Below are 27688 nucleotides of genomic sequence, written 5' to 3'. Positions count from 1 at the left end.
CCTCCTGCCCACCAATGTGCAATGACAAAAACTATAAGGTTCTGTAATTACATACTTAAACATTCTTTTACTTCCCAACAAACCTTTGCTCCCTCCACTGTCTAGACTGCATGGTTCTCACTGTGAACCTAAGAATGCAGTACTACTGCCCATCAGCATGGAGTCTGGTCCCTGACCTGTAACGTCAGCAAGGTCTAATTCCCTGACATACAGACATTTGGGTACACGCACGCCTGTCCTAGTGAACTGCAGATCAACTCACTTCAACGTCTGATAAAGCTCAGCTTTTCTGTGGTCTGATGTCATCAATGTAGGTGAGCTTATGAAGATAAACTGGTCTGCAGTAAGACAGCTGTTACTGACAATGAGTCGTATGTAAAAAGGCAACATCTAACTGAAGAGGTGGGAAAGGTGAGACAGCACGAACTCATAGTGTCCCACACTACAGGGTCCCGACACCAGCAAAAGGCAATGAGAGACCCTGTGACTTGTGCTTGGTTCAGGGCAAGAACTCAACTCCCTTGTGCTTTCTCGGTCAGTTTTATCCTAGGTTTATTTTCCTCAGCCCAAGCATTATACAGCTGAAACATACTGTGTACTTACGCACTGCTCTCAGAGCAGGTGGATTCAAACACCATTTCCCACCATTCACGTTCGCATCAGACTATAAACCGCTCATGCCCATTACCACAAGGAGGGGAAAACACTCGTGCAGAAGACTGACTCGCAGACACCTGCCTGTTCTGCACGCACAGAACAAGCCCAATGTGCTATTTTGCATTATAAAGCTTATGGAGAAGTTAATGTATCCACACAATAATGAGCCATTATGGCTCATTAGAGGCTCAGCTTGCAAAGTCCAAAGTGTACAAACAGAGGAATACAGGGCAAATCTGAACTAAGCACTGTACCCTGCCCTCTGCCTGCACCAACGATTTACAGGTAGCTGGTAAATGATTTATAAAACTAAAGATAACAAAGTATAAAACGATATGACTGCCTCCCCTTTACAAAGGAAACACTTTCTGGATAATTTGCCATGTCTCTGAAAATGTTTCAAATTTTGGTGTCTGCTCTGCTGTTTACAGGTAAGTGCCTGGCACCCTGTCTCATGTCATTCCCTGCTGGCTTGTTCAATAGTCAGCTGGCAATCACCCCTCCCCACCCCGTGTTACCACCGGAACAGCACCGATGGAAGAGAATTAACTGGAAATCACTGCAGCAGGGACATATGGGAGAGTGGGTGAGCACAACGTTGCATAGCAAATTCTGTGAAATACAGTCTTGATTCTGCTCCTCGTGACTACTTTTAAACCTCTTACTGCTCAGCCCCTCAGGTGTCAGGAGCGTGGATGTATTCCTAATCGAAAGGGATTCTTACAGGATGATTTCCTCAACTGTTAAAATTGTAGAAAGAGCTTAATGCTGTTTTTCTGGAATCTTCCCTAAACATTATTCTGATCTGGACATTTATTGCTTTTAAGAAACAATTTCACGTGCGTTTATAAGGACCCAAATTGATCTATTGCATTGTCTGATTTGAATTGCTTAAGGAGATTGATTTTTTTTTTTTTTAAAGCTGTCTGATCGTTGAGCTTTCACAGCATCCTGCAACCAGGGCACTTAAAATCAAGACTCACCCTGTAAAACTTGGACCAGAGTGAAAATAGGTGGGGCAGGGCTGCAGCATCAGCGAGGCTGAAAGAATGCTCTTCCCAAAGAAGCACAGACTGGTACAGTCCGTGATGAGTGATGCACATGCTATGAGATTAATTTATTCCTCACTAAATTAGAACAAAACAGGCAGGCAATAAGTGACTGATGGCCTCTCAGGTGATTGCCTGCATCACGGAAAGGTGTTCCATCCACACGCGTTCATTAAAAGCATTTCTTATGTCTGAGTGCTCCAACATACATGCAGTAAATACATGAAGAGCTAAGGCAAAATGAGGTAGACAGAATTAGCCAATGTTTAAACATGAATTAATAAAAAAGGTGTTTTGTGCATTGGGACCACAGTCAGGTGTACACCCTCTTAAGGGCCAAATTCTCTTCCTTGTCATGTGACCTTAAGTTTTGGCTGCAGTGAGGCTCTGCAGGGAGGGATAGAGATGGAAAGGGCTTGTCTCTCATCTGCATGTTAGAAGTCACCTAGAAACCTTCCTTTCCCCTTACTTGCACTTCCTGATCTGCTGGGCATCTGGGCTTGGACTGTTTCTGGGTACTTATCTGTCTTCCTGAACCTTACCTACTTTCCACTAAAGGCCATCATGACATGAGCCACGTCACCTGAGGCCACGCTGGAAGCACAGCAGCCTGATGCCCCTCCTTTTGGAAGACTTATTTTTGCTTTCATCTCCCTTATGTCTCTGTCTTTCCCGACAGCCTTGTTTGCCCTCTTTCCCCAGTTCCTTTCTTCAAAAGGCAGGAAGAACTATTTATTACTGATTTTTAATGAGCTCTTAAAAGTTTCATTGATCACAAACAGTTCAGTTTTTCATTAATTGTGAATCCTTTCAGCAGTGATCAAGGTGGTTGTGAATTTAAACAGAGACCGTAAGACTCACTAACAAGAACCTGACGCTTCATCACACTCTCAACTCAGCTTCTATAAATCACTCCCCATAATAAACCATCTTCACACCTCTGGGAACAGGCTTGCTGGGCTGTTTGCTGAACCTCTCTTTTAGCCTCTGCAGAGCACAGCAGCAAGGGATGGGGTACAAGAGTGTGGTCTTCTGGCATTAGAATCATGACCAAAGTCTCTCAGATGTCTGACTGGGGCGTCTTGCCTATTCACTCAAGGTTAAACTGATGGCCACATATGGATTTACAAAGGAAATTTTGCCAGGACCCATTGAGCAGGACCAAAGTTTGGTTTTTGTTTTTTTTAATACTTTGCTGCAGGGGAAGTAGTTCCTTCCCTAGGATTATCTAGGATTTTTGCCAAATTGCCTTGCTATTTACCCATACCTGACAACTTTCCTGACCCCTGGCATCACACCAGCAATACGTTCAATACCTAATTCTGCATTGACTGTCTGTAACTTGTCAGTCTTTGCTGATGAGGGAATGAGGCTGACGCTGTATCTCTAATGATTGCTAATGACTGAGCTCTCATCTCCTAAACCAGAGAACCCTTGTGTCTGGTGCTGTAAAATTAAGAATTGTCAAAGAATAGAGAACTCAAGCTTTAAAAATAAACAGATAAGACCAAAATTTCAAAGACCAGGTGATATGAACAGTGTTAAAGCACTTAAGAAGCAGTGACTAAATTTTGCTGTCAGCAGGTATTACTAAATCTAACTAACTTAATTTTGTTGTAAGGCCTGTTACCATCCAAACACTTTGGGATACATAGCCAGTATGCATACGCACATTTCCTTTTCACCATTTGAAAAAGGAATATTCAGGTGTATGACGTTAATGTAATTGTGCTTTTTAGCTGAGAAAAGGTGACATTTGGCCCAAAGGTGGCCATCAGAATCCTAAAGTCTATCCCTGCACCAATCCACTCGCACATGCAAAGTACTGACAGATAACCATGTCTTGATTTCCGTGGAGTGCCACATAACCTAGAGAAATACTTTTGTGAAGAGAAAATGAACCGCTTCCACACTCCCCTTTCAGCTCTTGCGCTGTTGCACTGTGGTGTTCAGACCGACTCCCAGGGTCTGGCTTCGTGAATCTTTTCTGCATTTAAAAAGTCACACAGCTGAAGCATCACGGGGTCCATTCTGGCTCATTTCTAACCTTAAGAAACACATCTGAGCTGCAGCATTTGATTTACTTTTTCAAAGTTCCCAACACGTCAGCACTAGCCACCTCAGCAAGGTTAAAGCGTCCAAGGTTGAAGTTTAGCTCTGTCCAAGTTTAGCCTCTCTCCAAGCTCTGTCCTAAAGCGCTGATAAGACCGGCAGCCTTACCCCTGTGAGCTGACATTTTGACCAGGCAATCACCAAAGCCAATAATAAGAAGAGTTATTAGACTAAGAAGAAAGGAGCCAAAGCAATTGCCTGCTATTGGCATATAAATTCCATTGATATAAATAACTCCAGCATTAGGTTTTCAGGTTGTCAGGAACTTGCAACAGTCTTTAGAAACTATGAAGAGGAACAAATAGCTCCAGTTCCTATAACAATGCGCACAGAGAGTGACTGAAGTGTTGCTAAGTAATTGTCACATTTTTTTGTAAATATCACAGAAAATCAGACATAAACCACTTTTCCCTGTGGTAGATGCACACCAGGGATAAATTTTGGCCCCAAGCCTTGAGATTGTTCTGCTTCTACAATCCTGCCGCTCTAGATAAAAAAAGACTTCCAGCAGGGTTGGGGAGAAGCATATCCTGTACTAAAGCAAGTTTAAAGGTAAAGGTTTGTTTTCTTATCATTTAACTCTACGGTTAGACATGCAAACGGTGGCTTGCCTGCTCTCCCCAAAGACTGCAAAGCACGCAATGGCTCCTACTGCTCAGCTTTTAAAAATGGGAAAGCATATCAATTAAATGGGTGCCTAAGCATACAAAGATGTCAAAATTTAATCCCATACTCACATTTTTGACTGTGTGATGAAGTAGATCATTGCACATGCAGCTGATAGAAAAAGATGTCTTCCTGGGAAGATTTTGCAGTTGCACCCAGCTCAACATCTTGCTTTCTAGAAATCTATCCTTGCACAATAGAGTTAAGCTTCCATTTGAGTCTATATAAAGAGATTTTAATGCACAATAACTCAAGATCTATGCAGGTTGATTTTATATTCTAAGTGGAGTTTGCTTGCTATACTGTAATACTTTTTTATTATTACCTTGACATTCCAAGCTGTTTGATATGCCTTTTTCATAATGAGGGTTTGTTTGGGTGTGGGGTTTTTTTTTTTTGTTTTTTTTTGGTTTTTTTTTTTGTTTTTTTTTGTTTTTTTTTTTATAGTAGTCAGTGCTGGATTAAGGACACGTTTGCTCTTTTGAAAAAGATGACAAGGTTCTACCACTGTCTCCCCTCTTTAAAGTTCAGTCTTACACCAGTTCACACTAATTCAAAATTAGATGCGCAGAAGACACCATAGCAGTAAAGATTACTAATAGTTTTCCCTCTGGACAATAGATTTACATGTAGAGGATAGACAAATCTACCTGCTGAAGACACTAATTACATGAGCTAAGCATTTGCTTGCGAAAACCAGCCATTTTTTTTTCTGTAATTTGCTTTTCACACGAGAACAGAGTGAATCTTCAAGAGACGATGAAAGGAAACACTATCTGGTAATGGCTGATACAGCCCCTGCAATAGTTCATTCGCCGCACACATTCCTCGTATTTTCCCTTTGGGGCATTAATCTCTAAATGTGCTTTTCAAATAACATATTTATCTAAGAGAAAAGAGGAAAAATGATATTAAATAAAAATATTAATGTACAATATGTCTGACTGCTCTTCACAGTGAGTTAACTTTGTTTCACTACAATTTGAAATTCTTCATCTTTTTTCAGCTCAACTTTACAGAATCACAGAATGGTGTGGGTTGGAAGGGACCTTAAAGATCATCTAGTTCCAACCCCCCTGCCATAGGCAGGGACACCTCCCACTAGACCAGGCTGCTCAAAGCCCCATCCAGCCTGGCCTTGAACACTTCCAGGGATGGGGCATCCACAGCTTCTCTGGGCAACCCGTTCCAGTGTCTCACCACCCTCTTCCTAATATCTAATCTAAATCTCCCCTCTTTTCTTAAAACCATTACTCCTTGTCCTACTGCTACATTCCCTGACAAAGAGTCCCTCCCCATCCTTCCTGTAGGCCCCCTTTAGGTACTTGAAGGCTGCTATAAGGTCTCCCCGGAGCCTACTCTTCTCCAGGCTGAACAACCCAAATCTCTCAGCCTGTCCTCATAGGAGAGGTGCTCCAGCCCTCTGATCACCTTCATGCACTGTGAGCCATTTCATTAACGTTACCCACCTGCTCCTAACTCCATCTAGTCTTATGCCCAGGTACTCCTAAAATCCTAAAAGATTAGCTTAAATGCAAAGGCACTTACCCAGTTTTCTTCTGTTACTCCTGCATCTTTGGGGTGCCCCACCAGCTAGGAACAAGCCCTGTAGAGATGCTCCCAGGTGCTAAAGGTGAGAGGTGGAAGGGTCTGGGAGAGGTGTCTGGGGTCTGGAAAAGGTCTCATCCTTTTCCAGCTGGGAGAGCAGCTGGAACAGGATGAGAACTGGATTTGAAACTTGGCAAGAGAAGCCAAAAGCAGAGCTGATACCCCCGCCTCCCCTCGGAGCAGGCAGGTGGGCTTTAATCAACGTGAATATTCAGCATGGTTAGGGATGGCATTTCTCTTTGGCTACAGGTACAGCCAGAGCAGACTGTATATTAAAAATGTAAAGTTAATATCCTTAAGACGCAGGACTCTGCGCCACAGTAGCCAAGACAACACCCCACTATCCCACCAACAGAATCACAAGCTCATTTTTTGACGACACCGGCAGTGGGGAAAAGAAACACAAAAACCAGAGCTGCTTAATGATCTTATTTTCTAGCTCCCCATGTAGCTGGAGAGCCAAAGCACATGTTGGTGATAAAATTTAATGTTTAATGGCCCTTACTAAGTATATATATACTTAAACAAAAGTGAAGCCTATTACTGAGCCAATTTCTGATCCTAGATCAGTTATCTTAGTTCAGAAATGTAAGCACGGCTTTATAAAATGTTTAATACTAACCAAAATTCACTAAATAGAAGTTAGCAGCTCATAGATTTTTTATTGGATAAGAGTGAGTTGTCAGAGAAATAATGAAATTTGGCATAAGCTTAGTTTTATTCTGTGCAGCTCTGGAACAGAAGTGTAGCAACTTAATAGAAAAATGCAAGAAATACATTTTTTTCTTCCCCAGGGCTAAATCTTACTTGTTTTCTGACATACAGGAATAGCTATTCCTCAGTCCTCTAAGGGAGAGAGCAGTTCATTTAACAAGAGTCTTCACAACAAATCTCTGAACTTAGATTTATCTGTGGAGTTGTTAATATTTTCAAAGATGGTATTCCTTGAAAACTCCTTATCCCAAAATTTCTGTCTCTAGTTTCTGATTATAGAAACTTGGAATCTGGAGAAATGGATGTAGGAAAGAAGTACTGGGACTTTCTTCGCTTGCTAAGTAAATTTTCTAAAGCACTATTTCACGTCTTTGTTAAAAGCAAAGACGACAACCACCTTCACTTCCTTTTTTGTTTGTTACTGCATAATCAAGCACTTTCTCACTTTCTTTTTGAGCATTTTTTGGCTACGAAAAGAAACAAAGTGAAAAGGAGCAGCAAATACTCCAGCTCACGCAGCTGCTACCTATATATGCATTCAGCATGCTTGCTTCTATTTAAAAAGCTGAAGGTTTGGCCATGCTGCGGATGGTCAGCAAAGCTAGTGATAACAGGAAGTGAACTGGTTTCAGCTGAGCATTTGACATTCTCAGTTAGATTCTCCCCCGAGAAATTCAGGAATAAGGGCATTGGAGAGCCCCCTGTGAGGCGACAGCTCGCCCTGCTGAGCTCCTACTGTAAGACACAATACACAAGGGTTCAGGTTCTTGGCTCACCTGTACCAGGTATGTGCAGGTCATCTTCAGGTGTCTGTTTAAACCCACTTTGCTAAATTGAAGCACAGCTGTTTACAGGCACTAGCCTCAGCTTGGCAGACGTATCCGAGTTTCAACTTAATCAGCGGCTCATTAAAAATTGTATGATTCAGACTGACATGCAATTTCAGACCAGTTAAGCCCCAAATGAGTTTACGTTCCAAACACTAGAGAATAAAAGGAAAAGAGTTCTCCTATACCAGGGCCTTTCATATGAAGTTAATGAGGAATTCAGCCCTTTTTCTTGGGCAGAATGATTATTTCAAGAAGATCTGCAAGTACTTCTGCATCCAGGGTGACCTCAAAAGCTGTCTAAAGCAATGTGATAACAAGATTAGAAGTGCAATATCTTTTGCTCACAGAATAATTTCCACGCATGCTATTTCTATGCTGCTACTAATGAGAATAAATACTACATCGAAAGGAGGAAGTTTAGAAAGGATATTTAAACTCATAGGTAAGTTTAGGTTTTTTAAAAAAAGTTCAGGTTTCACAGCACACCTGAGACTAATGCAATTCCAGTCTAAGGAGTTTTTTTTGTCACAAAATCTTGTACTAAAAATAAGTTAGTCTCTTAATTTGATTGTAACTTTATTTACTTTGGATTCGACAGCGAAATAATAATTTACAGCAGCTACTTTATTAACTGCAGGCTTAAAAAAAAAATCTTTCTGAAGATCTAAATTAGGACCGTCTTTAATTCTGTTAAATAAATTATAGGTCCAAAGACATGCTCCTTGGGTATAAATATGTTTTTTGAAGTGCACATTCTAAAATATTTTTCTGATATTCCATTTCAGGTGTCCTTGGAGCACCTTTTCTGACAGAAGAATCAGCAAATCAATTTATACGACTTAAACGACAGATACCATATTCTCAGATCTACTGGGACCCAAGCAGCAGCCAGAATGCCTGGGGATACACTGTTGCCGAACAGGTATTTTCTTTCATCAATTTGCAGCATCTATTGAAAAAAAGAAAGCGCAGGTCTGGGATTAACACAGAACAGGTGGGGCAAGGGAGGAAACCTCTCTGATTTATCAACGCAGGCAAGGTTGCTCAGTCATCACACGCTGTTATTTATTCAGTATCAAAGCTCAGACTATTCTTCTACGTTTTCATCTACTTCAGGTTAGAGAATCATGGACAGCGTTGAGAGACACAGCACAATACTACATGGACTTCAGTTCTTTTGCCTTTGATCCTTCAATTGCCAGGTACGATGGGGTTTTTCAACGGAGCATTTCATAGACTCAGAATGCATGCCTGTACCTAAGTAGGTAACAATATAAGAGTGCTGGCAATTGGGTCCTAGTGGCATAACTTGACACGTTAACAAACCTGATCGTAAGAGGCATCTTGAAAAATTAAAGAAGATTTGTTTTTACTGTCCGAGTTTTACAGTTATTTACATATAGTCACTTTATTGTGGCAAGTTCTTTTTTTTTTTTAAGTATGCTTTGGAAGAATTCATTAAAAGCTTGAAGAATATATACCTTTTTAGAAGTCCATAGAAGCTAAACTGCAGCAATATATCCTGCATAGTTGATTTTAAAAGCAGACAGAAAGCAATTCCTGAGGAGAAAAATAAAAGATAAAAAACCGCATCTATTTCAGTAACAAAACTGTATTCAGTGTAGACTAAAAACTCAGTAGAACAAAATAGAGAATGAGACATAGCAGTTGGTAAAACCAGTATTTATAGATCAGCACACATGAGATGAAGTGTTTCAAATTGTCATAAAGAAATTGTTTAGGACTGTGCTAAAATGTACAGATTTTTGGGGCATAATTTTGTCAAATTTAGGGTAAAATTGCTAAATGGCTCGGTTTGACAAGCACAATGCAGAATACACGCATTATTGCTGCGAAACACTTCTCATATGAAGATACTGCAGTCCTTTGAAACAGACAGGAGTGGGTAGAACTAAACTCATACAACTGCAAGTTTCAGTGCTTAAAATAGTTACTAAGATACAGCAATCTGATCAGTCTGACTGTAACCACCAATAGGAAAATGGGTAAACTTCTTCTCACAGTACACTTTGAGTTGAATATATTTTGAATTATATTGACTTAAAAATAGCTTTCTTTTTGGAAGCGAGAAAAAGTTTCATTTTGAAATGCGTTTTTTGAAAATAACTTTTTTCTTTTATAAGACAAGAATTGGATTTGGAGAGTCTCAGAATTGAACTTTCTAGGACTGTTCCACCTGAAAGGTGATACCAGTTTCACTCGCACTGAGCAGAAGCAAAGTGGAAGAGAATAGCTAAAAACTCAGTATATTTCCCTGCCCTCCTGCTAATACTTCAGCTGGTGTCCTTGGGCCACTGGAAGGAAGCACCAGGATATGCTCTCACTATTTCTAATACAGATATGGGCAGCAGCTTGCTTGGCTGGCAGTAGTCATTCCTGCCTTATGACAAATCTGAAGTTATCTGGAGACACTTTACTCGGTTTTCTGGAATAAAAAAAAAAAAACCAAAACCAAAAAAAAAAACCACCACACACACAAAAAACCAAAACTTAACCCTGTCTTTTCCATTAGAAAAATTATGCAGACAGAAAAATGCCTAACTACCTCTAATTATCAGTTGTCCAATACATGTGTCCGAAGGCTGTTATCCTGACAGCTGCCAGGCATACTGCTAGATGAGTTATGCCTCCAGAACGATAATCCTTATGATTGTCATATGACAGGATTAAAGCCAGTTTACAGAAACACAGTTATAGGCAGTCCCACTGAAGCATGTTTATGATTTCAGAGGGAGGCTGGTTAACTCCCAGACCGAAATAAACTTCCCAATGATAATATGACAGAAATTAAAATCCAGAGCTTTTATGAAGGCATATAGTGGAAAAGACATCAAGCTAGAAGTTACAAAAAACATTATGGATAAAGCAAAACAATGATTATCAACCTTATTGCTCATGGTTAGTGGTATTTCTGAGACGGGCAAGGAAGGCAAGCCTATACAGCATATGCAGGAATCTGGTTCAGGGGCTGTGCTTCCAGCAGCAAATATTTGCAAAAGCTTGCAAATCTAAAGACCAGAGTTTCTGACAGGATCTTTAACTTAATTTTCCAAAATATTTCTAAAAGCAATTTATTCCATCTTTTGTAGTGACAACATCAGATCTTACACGGAGATGCTACAGCAGTCTGGGACTCACCTGCAGTAACAGACAAGGATGAGCTATTAAATCCTACATGTCTCGTATCTGGCAATGTCAGGATATGGCATGTTATGTATTTGCCACTATGTATTTGATAAAATGACTTTATCTCATCCCACTGTCTAAACCAGAAATTAACACACTAAGTCTCTCATACCACCTATTTTACATCTCACTTCTTCTGATGAATATAAGTCACAGCAAGTTGAATAAGAAGATGAAGACAAGGCAACCATTAACTTCAGCAGATTAGTTTAAAAAAGCCATAAAACTGTGTTTTCAGGTGGAACAGTTGTTTGACTAAACAATTGCTTTTAAATGTACATTCCCGCTTCTGTGACTGAAAACCACGTTTCTATTTTTCAGTATTTTAGTTTAGCTACACTTTTGAGAGGCAGTTAAGAAACGGGAATCAGTCACTTTGGGTGGATAAGAGAAGTAGAGCACATTTGCTCCAGGTTTGGCCAGTAAGAAGAGCATACTTCCTGCACTTCAAGTGCATGCCCATTTTTTCAAGTACTGGTCTCAAATTAGTAGATATTATAGTATACATCCATATCATGTGTATGCTCTGCTTTCCACGTGTAAACTTCTGTACTTGGTCTGGAACGCCAAAGCCAACTGAAGCCGCTGCTACCACTGTGAATTGCTTTTTCTTACTCCGTGGAAGTAGGAGCTGTTGGAAACACTTAGTCACGGCTCCTTTTCTAATAAAAATGGTGATGATAAAATGTTTTTCTTTATGCCAAGTTCTTGAGTCTGGAACTTGATCAGAGTCACTTTTTATCCCTAAAGAGCAGTTTCTATGTGTTGTGGATTTGAGGTTCTTTGTGAATATGGACTGTATACTGACTGGAATGAATTCAAATATAATGTTGTATCTTCTAAAAAGAAATGCACGTTCTGGCATTTTGGCAATCTCTGCCATGTTCTTAGGTATGAAACTATCCTTAGGCTATTATTAATTTCCCTGGGTGGGACAATGAGCCTGAAATTGCCATTATTCATTAGCTGAAGCTGAAAATTCATTAAACACTTGAAAGAGATAAATGAGGTGCAAGTTCAGTATTTGCCATATAGGATTTCACGTCTTCAGTCACGCTACTTTATTCTGAACAGTTCATTCAAAGATAAGGGGTGACAAATGATGTATAGACTAAAAGACCCCATTAGTTAAACACAGTCATGGCCCGTCCCTTTGTTCCCCTGCCTGCGCTGCCCGACCTTGGATAAGTGAGCGCTCCAGATCCTAAACCTTCCACTATTTTCCTCAATAACAGTGTGGGCATGACAGAGTTACTGAAACTCTTCAATTTATAGCAAAAAGCAGGACTGTAAGGATAAGCACTGCCTTTTAGTTTAAGTGGGTGTAAAGTAATAATCAAAGCATCTGCCTCCTCCAGCTGGGCACCTTGCTGGTCCCAGAGATATTGCCACTCTGCGGGCAGCGATGCCCAAGTCGCTTGCGCATCAGTTCCTGAAGTGCTGCTGCTTTCAGCCTTGCCTCTCTAACGGATGTGGCTGCTGCCAAGGCAGGGTTTGGGGATCTGCCTGAGAATTAGCTGCAGTTTTCATGCCTGCATGGTAAGTTAAACCAAAATGGGAGTTAGTTCAGGAGTCGATTTGCAAACGGAGAACAGGCATCCCTGGAGTGTGGGTGACAGAGTCCACCCATGAGGTAGAAGGTGAAACCAAGTGCGCATTACCCCAACTACTATCAGCTGATGAGGTAACTGCCCAGCCTTTATGAGCCATTTCCTGGTTGTCAGAGCCAGGAAATTAGAATAACCACTGCCTTAAGTCTATTGCCACGAGGACAGTCTTGTGTAAGGCCGGCTGTGCCACCAACAACAGCAGACAAAGCCAGGGGATGCAGTTTGACAGTTCTGTTGTACTTAGACATGACTAATTCCTTTAAAGAAGTTGTTCTGAAAGCCAGAGCCTCAATCTGCAAAGCTGTAGCTTCAAGCTAATGTCACTAATTCAGATAATTAGTCTTGCTGAATTAAATGGGAAGAATTGTGCATGCATGAGTAGCAGTGGAGGATGAGGTGCTTATTTCGTGTTATCAAAATACATGCCACTCATGACAATGAGGAAATGGCTTTCACAGGCATTTGAATGTTAAACTCCTTCCTCTGCATTTATTAATAACAAGAGAAAATATTTACCCTGTGAATTTGCTCCTCTTATTTAGCTTCGTATACTGTTTCAGTGCTTTAACACAAGTAACTTTGGACTCTTTTTTACTACCTTTTCCCACACGTCTTCATGTTGCCACCCACAGGTTTTCCCTCCTTGCTTTTCTACACAGCACAGATACACATGCAGTACCTTACCACTGACAAATCCAAAAACAAGGGCTAAACTAAAGAGAATTTCAAGTACAGTTCTGCTGGTCACGAGGGTGGAAATATGGGCCTGCGGACACAGGATCTCTGCTTCTAGCACAACGGAGAGCAGTTCCTCTAGCTAGTTTCTGAATACTGCAGCTTTTTTTGAGGAAAAAAAAACTGCCTCTAACCCACACAAATACCAAAGCTCCCTGAGGCCAGAGACAGCAGAAGTCCTGGGAGGGACCTGAGAGGGAATAGGCAGAGAGAAAGAGGGGTCACAGAAAGCTGGAGACGGGTTTGTCTCCGTACAGACATCAGCTGGGCAGATGCAGGAGAACATCCACCAGGGAACCCTGAGTTTTCACCTCTTTTCTGAGTGATGTGGGCAGGATGACTGCCTACAATCAGCAGAATGACAGAAATCAGGATGCCCAAGTATCTCATGGTTAATTACTAGCTGCAGCAGAAGGTCATCCTCAGCTCAGGCACTTACAGGGTCTCTCTCCCACGGTGGTTCTCTGGTGCCAAGTCAGATTTGAACCATGCTGCAACCCCTTTCTCAGTCAGAGGACTTATCTATTCCCTGAGCTACTTGGATCTCTAATTTTGCAAAGCTTAGAACCAAATTACCTTTCCGATCTCTGCTACTCTGTCAAGTTGAACTGAAAACAGCCCACAGGTTAAAAAATTACTGCAGCTAGACGTAGGAGATAAACATATGCCTACCCAGACAACACAACTGTAGGAGTCTTGCTTTGTTAGAGAACCAGATGAAAGATTCAAGTGTAGTCTGACGTAACAGGAGAAGTAAGAAAACCCATCTCTCCAATAATAATTAAAGGAAAAGATTAATACTCCATGGGCTTTGTTTTAATGAGAAAAACAAGTAATTCCAAACAGAGCAAATAGGGGAAGCTGTAGAACCCAAGTAACCTATATATAACCCATCTTACAAATGCTGAATATGGGATAAATGCTAAGATACACTGTTTTCTATAAGCTCAGCAGAACAGGCAAGTATATAGAGGTAATGAGAAAGAACCATTTATTTTATGAGCTGAAATGGTGTCTACAGAATGGTGGCACCCGGTTTTCAATAAAAGACCTACGCACTATTTCATCACTATGGTAATTCATATGATTGAACCGGGCCTCGCACTATTTTAATGCATAAAGCTCTTGAGCTTGTATCACGCTATTGTCACGCACTTGCTTTGCGCTTGATCTTCTGTTGTCTTAGTTTAAACCAAAACAGCTGAGACAAAATATTCATCTAATCTATACCTGCTGCTGTAATCCTCTGTGCCAGCAAAAGTGAGCTGTGTTCAAAACAATTTTACGTTGTCTGATTAAATATACAAACCATGCACCTGAGGCAGGTGCATTGCCGTAACCACTCCATGTAGAGTGGAAAATAGATTATTAGTGTTTTGCATCACCCATAGGAAGCAATGAGATCAGGAGTTAGAATGTAAAGATAGAAAAATTATCCAAAATTGAAAACTTCAGTCAGGAAAAGAAATAAGCATTCTTTGTATGTGATTATTATCTTAAGTAAACAAACATCAGTAATTACTGTTCTGTCCCAAAGACCGTTGAAGAGATATGTATTTCAAGCAATATGACAACAAACCTGCAGAGTCCGCTTTCCACTAGCTGGAAAAAGAGTAACGACTCGTTTTCCAAGAGGCGAGTGGTATCCAGCTGGACATCTGTAAAGGTGATCAACATGTGGCGACACAGCAAATGTCTGTTCCCCGTGAGCCCAGACCGAAGTCATGTCCTACCACAGCGCTAGCCAGGCGCGGTGCTGAGTCTGGCTGTCTTCGAGGTGAAACAAATACTCACTGAGCCCCGTAATGTGAATTTAACCATCACCTCCCTAGTGAAGCAAGCTTTCCCTATGCCAGTGCCAGTCCAGGTAGGGGAGGAAGGAGCGACAGACTGGTGCACTTCAGCCTTCTAGGATCGACCCATAAAAGCTTCTTTCTCTATGAGGAGTTACAAGATAGTCAGCTTGGAGCGACACTCCTTATTCAGCTACTTACGGCCAGTCGTAGAGCCACTGCTAAGGTGATTTCATGCCAGTCACTGCCTCCTTGGCAGGACTGAATAAGCATGTGAGATCCTGTCTGAATAATTCAACTATGTCCTGGTCGTGACTGAAAGACGCTGCGCAGCAAGGAGCTAGTTCAGGGAAGGCTTAAAAAAAAAAAAAAAAAAAATCCTTACAATTCCTGTCAATATTATTATCATAAATCCAAGGCCCAATTGTGCAAGGTGCCATGAGAAAGCAGTTGGTCTGGCATCCTCAAAATGCAGGTAAAACTGTCTAAGGACAAGAAAACAACGACAGGAAGAAAGCAGCAAAGAAGACAACCACGGATCTTGGTGGTGGCTGCTCAGCACTGTGATATAACTGATTAGGTAGTTATTTAGAAGAATGAGCTAAAAAGAATCTTGTCTGCAATTTCAAACATGCTTTGGATGAATCTCGCACAGAGAACTACAAAGTGCTGCTTCCTCTCAGTGTCTTTGCTCAAGTATTTATATGGTGTTACCTTTGCTGAGGAGTTCGGGTAGGAGGGTCAGAGCTGAGAAATCTACCACAAGCTTTCTGATGGAATGGGACATAGACCTCCACGTTACACCGTGGGGAGGATGCAGTCTGATTTTTGCTATAGTACCTCAGAAGGCAGCTACCATTACACTATAAGCAAAGCTACATGTACCGACTTTTTGTTTTTAATTTAGAAGTGCTTACAGAAATAAGGAAGTCTATCTATAAACATTTACCATAGTGAACCTAAGGGAAAACAGAAACCCATGCTGTTACTCATATGCCATATGGGATAATTACCTTTTGCTAAGCGTACAAACAATTCAATCAGAGTCACTATACTTTGTGGACTATGGAAATAATTTTCCTTCAAATAAGAAAATAATCTTGCTTTTTGTTAATCAGGGTTACACAGTTCCGTACTCCCTTCTCATCATCTCTGCCTCAGGCTAAGGTCTATTTTCATTCCCTCAATAATTGCCAAAGGATTAGATCTACCCAAAGTACATCCACAGGTACTGTTTATAGCAACCACAGATTACTCTGTGCCTCACTAAAATGTTCAGGCTGCCTTGATCTATCAGGTCAACTGTGTCAGGAACAGCACATGCAGCAGCAATTGCAAAACAAGAAAATGACAAAAAAGTCTCTTTCCTTGAAATGATGAACTTTGTCATTAAGACATACTAATCTGAAACCAGGAATGGAAGCTGAAGGGTTTTCAGAGAATTGCTTGTCTGCCAGGCCCCTCTTTCCCCCACTAAGAGCTTTGAAGCTACATTACTAGTGGAAGCAGTGACAACAGAGGACAGGGAATTATTTGAGGTGGGCAGAGCCTTCATTTCCAGGTCTAAACTAACACAAAATTGCATGCCTGGAAATGAAGGGGCAGCCAGCATGCATGAGGAAAACATTACGCACACCCTCCTAAAACCAACTTCTTGAAGAACACTGAACGAGCAAGCAGAGATTAACACACAAAACCACTCCATCATCTGCATCGCAGCCAGTTGATTAGAAGAAATGAGTCCCAGGAGAACCAGGAATAGATAACTGCATTTGTCTCAGAAGCTCACTGGGTAGCCTGGGCTGACAAGTTTTCTCTGAAACTTTTTCAAGTTGAACTAATCTGCCCTGAAATCTGCTAGCTTGAAACTGCCACTACTATTAGTCCAGAAAGGGAACTCAGAGAAATGCTTTGAAATTGCCAGTTTTGGTTCTGAGCAAAGAGTAGAAGTAGCTCATCTGTGCCAGTAAGCTGACTGGAAAAAGACCGGATCTGTCCTTTGCATTTGACCCTGATACAAATGGTATGCCTTCTTTTACAAGTCCTGCAGCATCAGACTCAATCAAGTCAAAGAGCTGATTTTACCATCCTCTAAAATTGAACATCCTAAAGCGTGTATGTTTATACAGGAAATGGCTCACAGCACTGAAGAGTACAGACGTGAATTCATTATCTTCCTAGTACAAGAGCATACAATGTGTGCAAATCATTATGTCCAATGAAAATAATGGATTATAAGTGCTTCTGTCTCATTATCTTATGACAGGATTCTTATTAACTTGTGACTACACAACAGTTTTATAGAAAGACTCCTCGAGGACATGCTATATATATGCCTGATTCATTTTCCTTTTTCTTTCCATCACTTAGATTGCATAGCGAGAAAGTGTCCTAGATGGAAAGGAACACTTGGTGGTTGCTAAACTGTAGGCTTTATAGTTCTCCAAACGTGCATTAACACAAGTGAATATATACCACATAATTTTTTTTTTAAACCAGAAAATTTGGCTGTTAAGATGGCATAACAGTCCACAGTGAGAAAATGGTTTTCCAGAAAAAGGTTGGGAAGTGCCATGGAATAACAAGGTGGTAATGAGATCTGAGGCTTTTTTCAGCATATATGGGTGTCCTGCTAATCTGGTACACCAGTGCCAGACTGTGCCTCCAGAAATAATTAACAATAACAGTTGTACAGGTACTTCATCAGTAGAAACACTGGAGAGTGATGAATCCATGCAAAGATTGCACAGGTAGAATAGAAAGATCATTACAATAGACAAGATACATTAATTGGTTAGCAGTGTATTCTTAGAGGGTGAAGTTCAGTTTCACCTCTTTCCTGGGCTCAATGTCAGTGAAAGAGGTTTTAATAATTTCAAGCAAATCAGAGTTATGATTTTTGTCAGTTATTTTTATATATTTTTTAATGTTACAGCTTTTATGATTATAATTTTTTTTAATAGTACAGCTTTTAGAAGCTACAGAATTACATTTTAACATAGAGTGCCTAGCTAGAATTTTTCCTGACAATCGTATTGTGTTGTCTTTTTTTTCTAAGTGGAACAAGCACAGCTCCTACTGGGTATTCACTTCATTGACCAGCAGAAAACAATTAAAATTCTCAGCCCACAAATATTCATGCATGGACAGTCATGCCACTTGAACTTGAGCTGAAAGTTGAGAATGAAGACAGGCTACTTGAATTTTTACTTACATTTGCATAAATACCCATCTGAATTACTCGAATTCTCTTCTGTGTTTAGCAGAGCCACTTTTTTTAGCAGTAGCCCACAGCCTCGTGGCCCTACTTCACTCACTTACACAGCAATACTTTCTTTGAGCACTTTCAAAGGAGACCAGGTTAGTCAAAAGGCTATGAACTATTATTAATAGTGGAACATGATCATTTAAAAGACCAAAGGAGTGGTGTAAAACTGACATTCTTTTCAATACCTCTGAACACCTTGCCCTAATTTAAAGGGTAGGAAGAGCAGATGGGAGCAGGGCCACAGCAGCCTTTTCACTCAAAAGACAGCTTGAACAAATCCCAGAACAGTCAGTGTTGCTCAGCTCTATCGTTAAATCTCTATAAGGCCAGGCTGGATGGGGCTTTGAGCAGCCTGGTCTAGTGGGAGGTGTCCCTGCCCATGGCAGGGGGTTGGAACTAGATGATCTTTAAGGTCCCTTCCAACTCTAACCATTCTATGATAAACATCTAAACAAAGTGCTGTTCTCGTTAAAGAGCAGCTGGTTGCAGCAAAAAACCAACTTAAATTCACAAAACTACTTAATGAAACAGCCTTGTAAAAAAGCCAGCCACTACTAGTGGTTCTCTAGGCTACAACGGCTTCTGGACAGAGTTGGTTTTTTTTTTTTTTGTCCTATAAAGATCCAGCTTGTTTGAATTAACTGCATAACTGACTTTTTCTTCCTCTGCATAGTATTATCATAGCTTCAAAAGAGACAGATCCTTCACAAAAAAAGCCTTAGGTTTTGAAAACTAAAGAAGACTCAAGAGTTTCTTCTTACAAGATGATGTCAGTTGTGAAAGTCATTCTTCTGCACGTCATCTGATAAAACCTGAGTCTCAATCCTAATGCCTTCTGTAAAGCCCAAGATTACCCCCCTCAAAAGTAAGTATTGGCTGATAGCCTAAATCAGTTGATTACCATCATGTCTGGTCTCAAGAGTTCGTAATAAGCTGCATGTATTTTTCCTATTTAAGGTCTGGACATGTATTATGGTGAATTTTTGAACTGATATCCAGTAGAAAATTCAGCAGATAGAGATATTTCACACTGAAAGGTTAATGCTGATGTATCTGGGAAGGCAGCAGAGGAAAATAGAGGCATTGCTCCTTGGTAACTCCAGAAACAGTTAAATACACCAGTTAAATACCATCTATGGGACATAAAGTGCTACTGGAACACTCCCCCAGCTTCCCCTCCAAAATGGGGAGCGAGTCTTTATTTAGTGGGAACACATCCTCCTGAAGACACCGGAAGGAAATATGGTTTGGGAGAGTGAAAACTGAATCAAAGAATAAGCCTGCATCTGTTTCCAGGAGAGCAGATTGGCCATGGGAGTAAGTGGGTTTGGCTGGGAAGAGCATGTTTCCAGCAGATGCAGCCTGGAGCACGTACGAGCACAGGACCGCTGAGGAGGGAAAGCATATGTATGAGGTAGCTGGAAACGGGAAAGTGGAGGGTGACCTTTTAGATTTAGTTTCAGTAGATTTGCAGCCATTGCCTTGCATTTCCTCAGAACTGACTTCTGTAAATGTTTGTGATGGTACCCTCTCTCTTGAATGCTGCAGATGAATCCTTTCATTCAGAGTTCGCTTGAACCTGGTTTGTGTGCAAAGTGAGTGCTGGATAGCCAGTGAGCGTCCAGGCATCTCATGCAAAAGTGCACGGCAAACGGGAGGGAAGGTAGGAGAAAAGACATAACGTAGGGTGTGCAAGTGGCCAGGGATGCGGCTCACAGGAAAGACCTGTTTTCTGGGATTTGGAAAATCACAGGGCCCTGAGACAGACTCCTTGGGAAAGGAAGGAGACTTTCCAGAGCTGGGGAAGGCTCAAATGCCACCCAGGAGCAAAAGGAAGGTGACCAAAGGTGCTGCTGAAGAGGGCCTTAAAAAATAAAACAAAACAGCCGTTTAAGGAGCAGGAGCGGCTCTAAGGCTGGAAAGCGATAACTTGAGTGGGGAATGGCCACACCAGCTGCTGTTCAGGGAAAAGTAATGGTAAAGGGCAGATGTTACTCAACTCTCCACTTTGATTCCAAAGTAAATGGAAGACAGATCCAGGTTAACTCTGCTTCCGTCTCCTTAGACCAATGCTGAGCTTGCATGGCTTGCAAAGTAAAAATAAAACCCCCCTCACCCCCCCAAAATGCCAATGCCCCCCAAAACTGCCTTAACGATCTATTATTGTACTGTCATTTGAAAATGACCAAACAAAAGAAAGTAAATGGGAAACATGACCACACTAAAAGGCCAGGAAAAAAAAACTCCCCTCTCAAAAAATGGTTGGATTTTTGAATAATTCCTTTTTCGTCCCAACCATTTCATAAATGCCAGGCTTTCTTGCATTCAAATTCCCCTTCATTTATTCTTTTTTAAGTTAGTGGAACAGCTCTGGCCTTTGGCTTTTAATTTCACACCAGCTCAAAGGAAGAATCGCAGTTTCCTTTGCCTGCAGCCTGGCTGCAGCCTGCCACAGTTCAACAGCTCCTCGACAGCAGGGCTGTGACCACGGCCTTTGAAAACCTTCACAGTTTAAAGATCTTGCACACAGAGCGCTCTTTTCCAGGAAACTGGTTTACACTTGCCCCTCCAAAAGCCTTCTTTCCTCCTGCCTCTTGTGACTTGCATTAGTCTATTTTTTTAATTTTTTTTTTTTGGGGGGGGGGGGAGCTCAAGACTAACATGGGGAAGGCTGAGCAATTTAATCACCTCCCAGAGCGCTTACCATTACACGAACAATGATAACAGTGTGTCACTGTGCTGCTTCCTACCTTAAGTAGGCTTAATGGAAGGAGGCAAGCCTGCTGAAAAGAGATCACAGCGGAGACTCCAGCCTTTATCCAAAAAGGGCTTGGGCCATATGCTGGGATTACACATCTGGCTGCTGACGTAAATGTCTGCCTTCCTGGTGGGAGGAAGAGGAAAGAAACGGGAAGTGGCATCACCCTGCGTGAAGGCTTTACCTGCTGATGAAACTGGGGCAGGGTTGTGGGGTTTCCTTACCTGCAGGCTTGAAATGGAGTGGAAACCTGCCACACACAAGCTCAGACAGAGCAGGCTCGGTTAGGGTCAAATTAGGGTGTGTGGTTTTTAAACGAGGCGCAGCAGGTCTGTGATCTCCACCAGTCAGGAGAGGAGAGGGAGAAGCCAGCCAGGGCTCTGCGCAGACAGCTCAGCCTGTGGCTGGGGGGACCCACAAGAGGCTTCAGGGGAAGCAGAGACCATCCACCCTTTGTTTGAACATGCAGGATTTGCATGGAGTCTTGTTTCCAAAGAAACCTAGCTCACCAGGGCTTACAGATGTCATCATGGAGGAGAAATCTCTGCTGAGGGCATCGCTCCTTTCCATTCCTGGTTTCCCTGCTGTTCCCCACCCAAAGGGCTCCAAGGACCCACGCACAAGTTGTTAAAGCCTCCCAAGGCATCCAACGTGGGTCCCAGAAAGCTGGAGTTTGGTGGAAGAGGGGTCAGACCCGGCACGCAAGTCTGTTCACATCAGGCTATTGCTCAGGTAGCAAAAATAATGAACAAATACATTTTTTTAAAAGGGCATTTGATAACTCTAGCAACTCCCTCCTTTGGAAACCTCAGTCAACCCCCATTGCTTAGTTCTCAGAAAGTAACTTCACCTCAAAAAAGTCACTTCTTGAGAGAATGGTTACAGCAAAGAGCAAACTCCCTATTTCTTCTTACACCTCCCACACAGAAATGTCAGAAAGTTACTGCCAAAACATTTTCTATGACTGGCAGCTTGCTTGCATGCCAAGATAAAGGAACTTGTAAGAACATTCAAAAGTGTAATCTTGCCATTCCCTGCCTTCAAAAAGTTGTTCGTTTGTTTGGTTTTTTTTAAAGTGGTAACTACTTTAATTGAGTTTGAAGAGAACTACACTATATTGGTTCTATTTTTTATTTTAATTTTAAGCAACCCACCCATGTCTAGTCTTCTACCTACAACATGAACAAGAGTTAGAATATAACACGCACAGGCAAAATTTAATTAGCTAACACTTGCTCATTATCCTAGAGTGCTGTTTGCATTCCCCATGTCTTGTTTAGGAAATTATGGTGTTTCTTCTGCAGTTCAAGTGTTATTTGTGTACAGCACCATCACCACTTTGTCAAAAGCAGATGTCTGAGGTGAAGAAAGAGGCCTGCACTGCACTAATTGTTCATTGATACCCTAGTTGGGCTTACCAGCCTTTTTTAAAAATAGTCATAAAAGACACCATAGACCACTATCTCTATCCTACAAGAGCCATTTTAACTGTTTCCTCCTGTTGATAAGCAGGTTTCTCACAGACAGAAGAAAGAGCAGCTGATATAGAAGCCTCAAGGCATTCCTTCTGAAAAAAGCCCACATTTTGTATTTGAGGGCACAACTGTATTTCCTTAAATCACGTGCAGAGATAGGAAAGGTCTGTGATTTAGGAATGATGGCAGAGACAAAGAGTCTTACATCAAAATCCTTTGTCCAAATCCAGTTTGATAGTGATGAAAAGGTGTCACTTAGTGATCTCTCTACTTGAAATGAATTTACGGTAAGACACTTGATGGACAGATGCTTAAAATAGAAACAGCTTTTCTTATACCTGTGGCAGCTTCAGCTGCACTTTTTCTGTAGATAAATAGAATACCAATGATATCATTTTAGACAAATAAATCAGCCCATACTGTTTTGAAGGGATCAATCGATCAAAGGAAAAAAGAAACAAACTTATTACCCCACCCTTCCTCATCATGGTAGAAACATCTTATACGTAATTTCTCCAACAGACCCCATTTCTGTCCCAGAGAAACAGCAAGCCTCCTTCACAATACCTCACAGAAAGATAGTCTCAAGAAACAGCAGAGGAACACATGGAAAACTAACCTCAAATTATTTGCTTTACAGGCTCTGCTTCATGGTGTTGTGTTTTGTTTTGTCCAAAGAGACGCTTCACCCTTGAGCTCCCATCTGGCTCCTACATCAATTCCTCAACTCTGAGGATCTTTGCAGTTACAGAGGTAAGCCCGCTGCAGGCAGGAGGAGGTATTTCCCCAAACCATGACTTATCAGGGGGGTATGACTGCAGCATCATGTGTTTAGGCACACCTGTGTAATGAAGCTGCAGGTGAAGAAAGTGAAGCAATGCTTTTCTTGATGCAAGCTTACCTGTGGCTTTTTAGAAGTTTGGGAGATGCTTTGACACAGCTGAAGAGCTGTAGAGCATATGAGAAAAAAGCAGGAAAGAGGCCATGACCATTAATTATCATCTAGTCTCCGTGTCCAGTCTCTGCAGCCTTGTCTAATTGCCCTGTAATGGACACACGGGAGCATATGAAAACAGAATTAACCCTGTGAGTATCATTCCACATCCTGCGCTACGTAGATACCACCTCCTGAGTTACAGAAAACAGTTAAACTGAGATCAGCTTGAAATTGAGGTGTACTGAAACAACTGCTGCTGCACTGATAGGTTAAAAAACCCAAACAACAAGAAAAAAGCTCTTTGTAAGCTCTTGGACCCAGGCATGGTCTTCACAACCCTTTTCTCTTTTCTAGTCAGGGACATTCTTTTTTAAGCTGAGTAGTAATTAATATTGAAGGAAGAGCTCCAGGATATTAACTACTCCATGCTCCCTCTCAAATGCTGGAGAAGAAAAAATATGGAGCATCCTGCCACACACAACTGGCTGCTGCACTCATGTGATGTAGCTCATCTTTCTGGTCCCTTATATTGAAATCTGTTGGTGGGTAGGCACATGTGGAGGGCAGGCCTGACTGAAAGCCAGGAAACCCACAGGAAATATCAGGTGTTCAGCTATGTGAATAATAGGTAAACTATTTGCTCTGACAGAGGCATTGTTTTGTCTTCCCTAAAGGATTTATGTTTTAAATGGTTTATTTTCAGGTTTGGCTTATGTGTCTAACTGCAACCAGAGAATTGCAGCTCACAAATTTGCATGTGCTCAGTATTTTTATCCTTTTCCATATGAGGTATCCTTTGGCGGCAGAGAAAAAAGGGGGAAAAAAAATATTCTAAGTATGTTGCCTCCCTGAAGAGCCGCATTAAGATTCTTATTTTTACTGCACAGACCCACACCCTGTTAACCATCATAGTTGCAGACTGCCGTGACTAGAAATGTCTTTTTTTTTTTTTTCTGGATTGCCAATTAACAGAGGTCACTTTGTAGACCGAAGGATGCTGCTGCTGCTTGTCCAACGATGGCCTTAAGTAAACATGAGGAGGAAATTAGTCCCACCCAAACCCCACTGCCAAGTGCATTTGTACAGGTGTCACCAATTAGGGCAGAATTTGGCCTGCAGAAAATGTCCAGCAACGTCCAGCCGTACATGCTGGAGAAAACTGACAGGTTGGTTTGGGGATCTCACAGGAAAGTTTGTAAGGCTGGTTGCAGACAGGCTCAGGGTGGAGGGGAATGGGCTATTTATTTCTTTTCCTTGTGAACTGAACACACTTGGTATGTGTACTGCGTCTGGTTGGGATGGAGTTAATTTTTTTGCATAGCAGCCCATATGGTGCTGTGGTTTGTTTTTTCGAGGTCACTTTTCACCCTTTGCCCCTGCCCCATCCCCTTTCCCAGAAGCAGCACATCGTGGAGCTGTACGTCACAGCCATCCTACCTGAGTGAGGGCTTCTCTTCTCCACAGCATTCAGAGGAAACGGACGAGGGCATCAACTCATTTGCGGCAACTTTTTGTGAATAGCAAGGAATGTGTGGCCATACGGAGTGGTGCACTGAGCTAAGGGACTGGTGTGAATGTCTTCTGGGAAGCCAGTTCTCTCCGTCAAGAAAAAGCAAAACAAAGGATCTCAGCAAACATGCACCCAGGATTCTCCAGGTGATAAAAGCTCCAAATCAGTAGCACTACCTCGCATATGCTGGGTGTAAGCACAAGGACAGTTACTTCAGCATAGCTGGCATAGAGTAACTTGAAGCATGGTAACCCACTACGCTGCAGTTCGCTGTCAATAACGGCTCCGGTTGCAAAGAAGGATTTCAGCCACGGAGAGCTTTCCCTGAGGTTTTGAAGAGAGGTCGTAGCTCTCAACCATGGGCAGCCCTGCTCATTTCAAAGAGCACTACTTCATGTGCCATCAATGATGCTTTAGATAGTATTTTAAGTCATTTCCCGTTTCTAGTGCTTATCAAAGGACTAAAAGATGAAGATCTACAGGGGCACTTGATGAACAGGAGAGAGGAAGAAAAAGGATACATAAATAAAGGAGAAAAAGTTTTTAAAGACAGGATGAGACTGTAAAGTAACACGCTCACATGAAAGGAGATGCAAATATTTAACATTCCATGGAAGGACCTCTGGCTTTAAAAGTTTGGAGGACAGTGTGGAGACTGTTTCTAATATTTCAAAACCAACTACTACAATTTAACATAATAATGCCAAAAGCCACACTGAAAGAAGGAAATTTTAGGTAAAGACACTCGTACCAGCAGCTATCCAGTCTGTTTGAGCTGTACCTTGTGGTAAACCATCTAACACCACCAAAATCTGCAACTTCCATTTGTTATCTCTCTTTTTTTTTTTTTCTCAACTGTGCCATTTCCACATTATTGTGGAATTTATTTCTGCAAATTATTTCTGTGGTCCCCAGACTGTGACCAGGAAGAGCTGTACAAATGCTTTTTAAAATAAATATTTGAGCAAACCACTTATCGTATTAGTTATTTCTGCTACATGTTAAATTATCCTCAAATTTATTATTTTGTTAATAATTGCACTACAATTAGCAAGTAATGGCATCTTCAGTTGCATAAATCCAATTTTCTAGCATTCTATTGCCGGTCCTACAATTCCTAACTTCTCCCTCTGATAAAGCACTTCCCTTTATTCAGCAGATAAAAAGTAAATTTTAAAAGTTTCCATATAAAAAATACAATCTATACAAATATAATACAAAGTATTTCTTGGATTTTTTTCAGCTGTCTGAATAGGCTCTAAGACTCAGAGTTCAAAGGAAAAAAGCCAAACAGACGCACCTAGGAGTTCAAGCTGACATTCTCTCACTTTTGAATCAGCATCTCAAAAGATTGTTCGTTCCTCATAGCGCAGAACTGCAGCTTCTTACGGTCAAAAACTTGATTGTCTCATAAGGTACTTATATTTTCATGCATGGAAGACACAAGTGGGCATCCCTAGTAACAGTTCTACACTTATTGGTAAGAGTGACCCCAATGCAATTTAAGAAAATCCTGCCATATTTTGGCATGAATACCAGGACCCAAATCGATCAGGTTCCAAAATTGGAAGCCTTCTCATCTTCATGCTGTGTGGTTTGTTTCCTGTAGCTGTTCCTTTTTTAACATCAGCCTAATAAATCTTTAACCAAGCCAGGCAAACAACAGAAAAATATAATTTAAGGAACAATACTGCCTTGACCAGCAAAGAAGAGGGAGTGCAATGAATCTTAATGACCCTTTTCTGTGTCTGATTCCAAGTGCTGTGAAGTTATAATGCAAACATTGAACTGTCCTGAATTGAATGAAGTCAAAATAATTCAAGGACAAAAACTTGTTTGCAGCCAATATAGATATTTGAAAACTTCTCAGCAGTTCTTTAAAAATCTCATTACAAGCTGAATGGGGTATTATTTCTTCTGGTGTTCCTGCAATCCCTGAATTTCTTCATTGTTTCATTACGTGTGTTCTGGATACAGAGACGGGATCTCCCACAGATAAACTACAAAACCACGTAGGATACAAGACATCCATAAATAATTATTTGGTTAAGTTTATTCGCTAAAAAAATCAGTCCTGCCTGAAATATTTAAATCTGGATATCGTTCCAAACCACAAACAGTACACAAAGGGCTTTGGTGAGTAGCATTACAAGACGGCTTTTGTTACTTCTAATTCAAATCCAGTGTTAGCACTTGACATTTTAATTTTTTTTTTAGATGACAGGTAAGCTAGAATGTATGGTATGTGAACTCTTTCTTATTTTTTCACCCCTTATTATACCTACAAATATCCCACTAAGAAGCAAAGTACCAAAGCTGCCCTTTCAAATAAAATCACTGGGCTTCATATTATCTATGTAAACAAAAACAAAACAAAACACACAAACAAACAAACAAACCCCAAAAAAGTATCTGGTAAGTAACTGAAAGCATAGTTTTGGATTACAAAATTACCTTGTCTTGCATTCTATAAACAGCAGGAGTGCTTTAAAACAAAAAAGGTGACTAATTTTCTGGCTACCATGCACGCATTCGGAACTTGTTATTATTGGTGTACTGAGGAAGGGATTTTATATGTTTCCTTTGACTATATTGCAAAAGGCAATACTATGGCTCAATTGAGAAAAATGGCTGTGACTTGGGAGCCCAGTGGCAGAGAATGGTGAAACTTCTGCTCTGCAGAAGACTGGCTTTTGCATATCAGCTTAAACTAAGCTCTTGACGGGGACAGAATACTCTATAGCAATCATTGCAAATTG

General features: G+C 41.2%; 1 protein-coding gene across 3 annotated transcripts; it reads left to right on the top strand.

Annotated features, from left to right (window-relative positions):
* Positions 1–981: 981 nt before the first annotated feature.
* C1H3orf85 (chromosome 1 C3orf85 homolog) lies at positions 982–26574 on the top strand. 3 transcript variants are annotated; one of them, XR_008464526.1, is made up of 5 exons: positions 982–1088; positions 8422–8558; positions 8753–8838; positions 23123–23235; positions 24884–26574. XR_008464526.1 is itself a non-coding variant. In XM_054189005.1 (4 exons), the coding sequence occupies exons 1-4, from the start codon at positions 1040–1042 to the stop codon at positions 10802–10804; spliced, it is 330 nt and encodes a 109-aa protein (XP_054044980.1). In that variant the 5' UTR covers positions 982–1039; the 3' UTR covers positions 10805–15631. The 3 variants fall into 3 exon arrangements, 1 of the variants encoding a protein (XP_054044980.1); XR_008464527.1 differs by lacking the exon at positions 24884–26574 and adding an exon at positions 18923–19114; XM_054189005.1 differs by lacking the exons at positions 23123–23235; positions 24884–26574 and adding an exon at positions 10747–15631.
* The last annotated feature ends 1114 nt before the right edge of the window (positions 26575–27688 follow it).

This window comes from Rissa tridactyla, chromosome 1 (genome assembly GCF_028500815.1).
Source record: "Rissa tridactyla isolate bRisTri1 chromosome 1, bRisTri1.patW.cur.20221130, whole genome shotgun sequence".
In the NCBI taxonomy this organism is placed as follows: domain Eukaryota; kingdom Metazoa; phylum Chordata; class Aves; order Charadriiformes; family Laridae; genus Rissa; species Rissa tridactyla.
The sequence above is the reverse complement of the archived record's forward strand: the minus strand, read 5'-3'. Positions and strand labels throughout refer to the sequence as shown.

Bases quoted from the DNA above. Each gene is read 5' to 3' on its own strand.
- C1H3orf85 (XM_054189005.1), top strand. From the start codon at position 1,040: ATGTCTCTGAAAATGTTTCAAATTTTGGTGTCTGCTCTGCTGTTTACA. The intron at 1,089-8,421 runs GTAAGTGCCTGG...ATTCCATTTCAG, and splicing joins GTCTGCTCTGCTGTTTACAG to GTGTCCTTGGAGCACCTTTT. The intron at 8,559-8,752 runs GTATTTTCTTTC...CATCTACTTCAG, and splicing joins GATACACTGTTGCCGAACAG to GTTAGAGAATCATGGACAGC.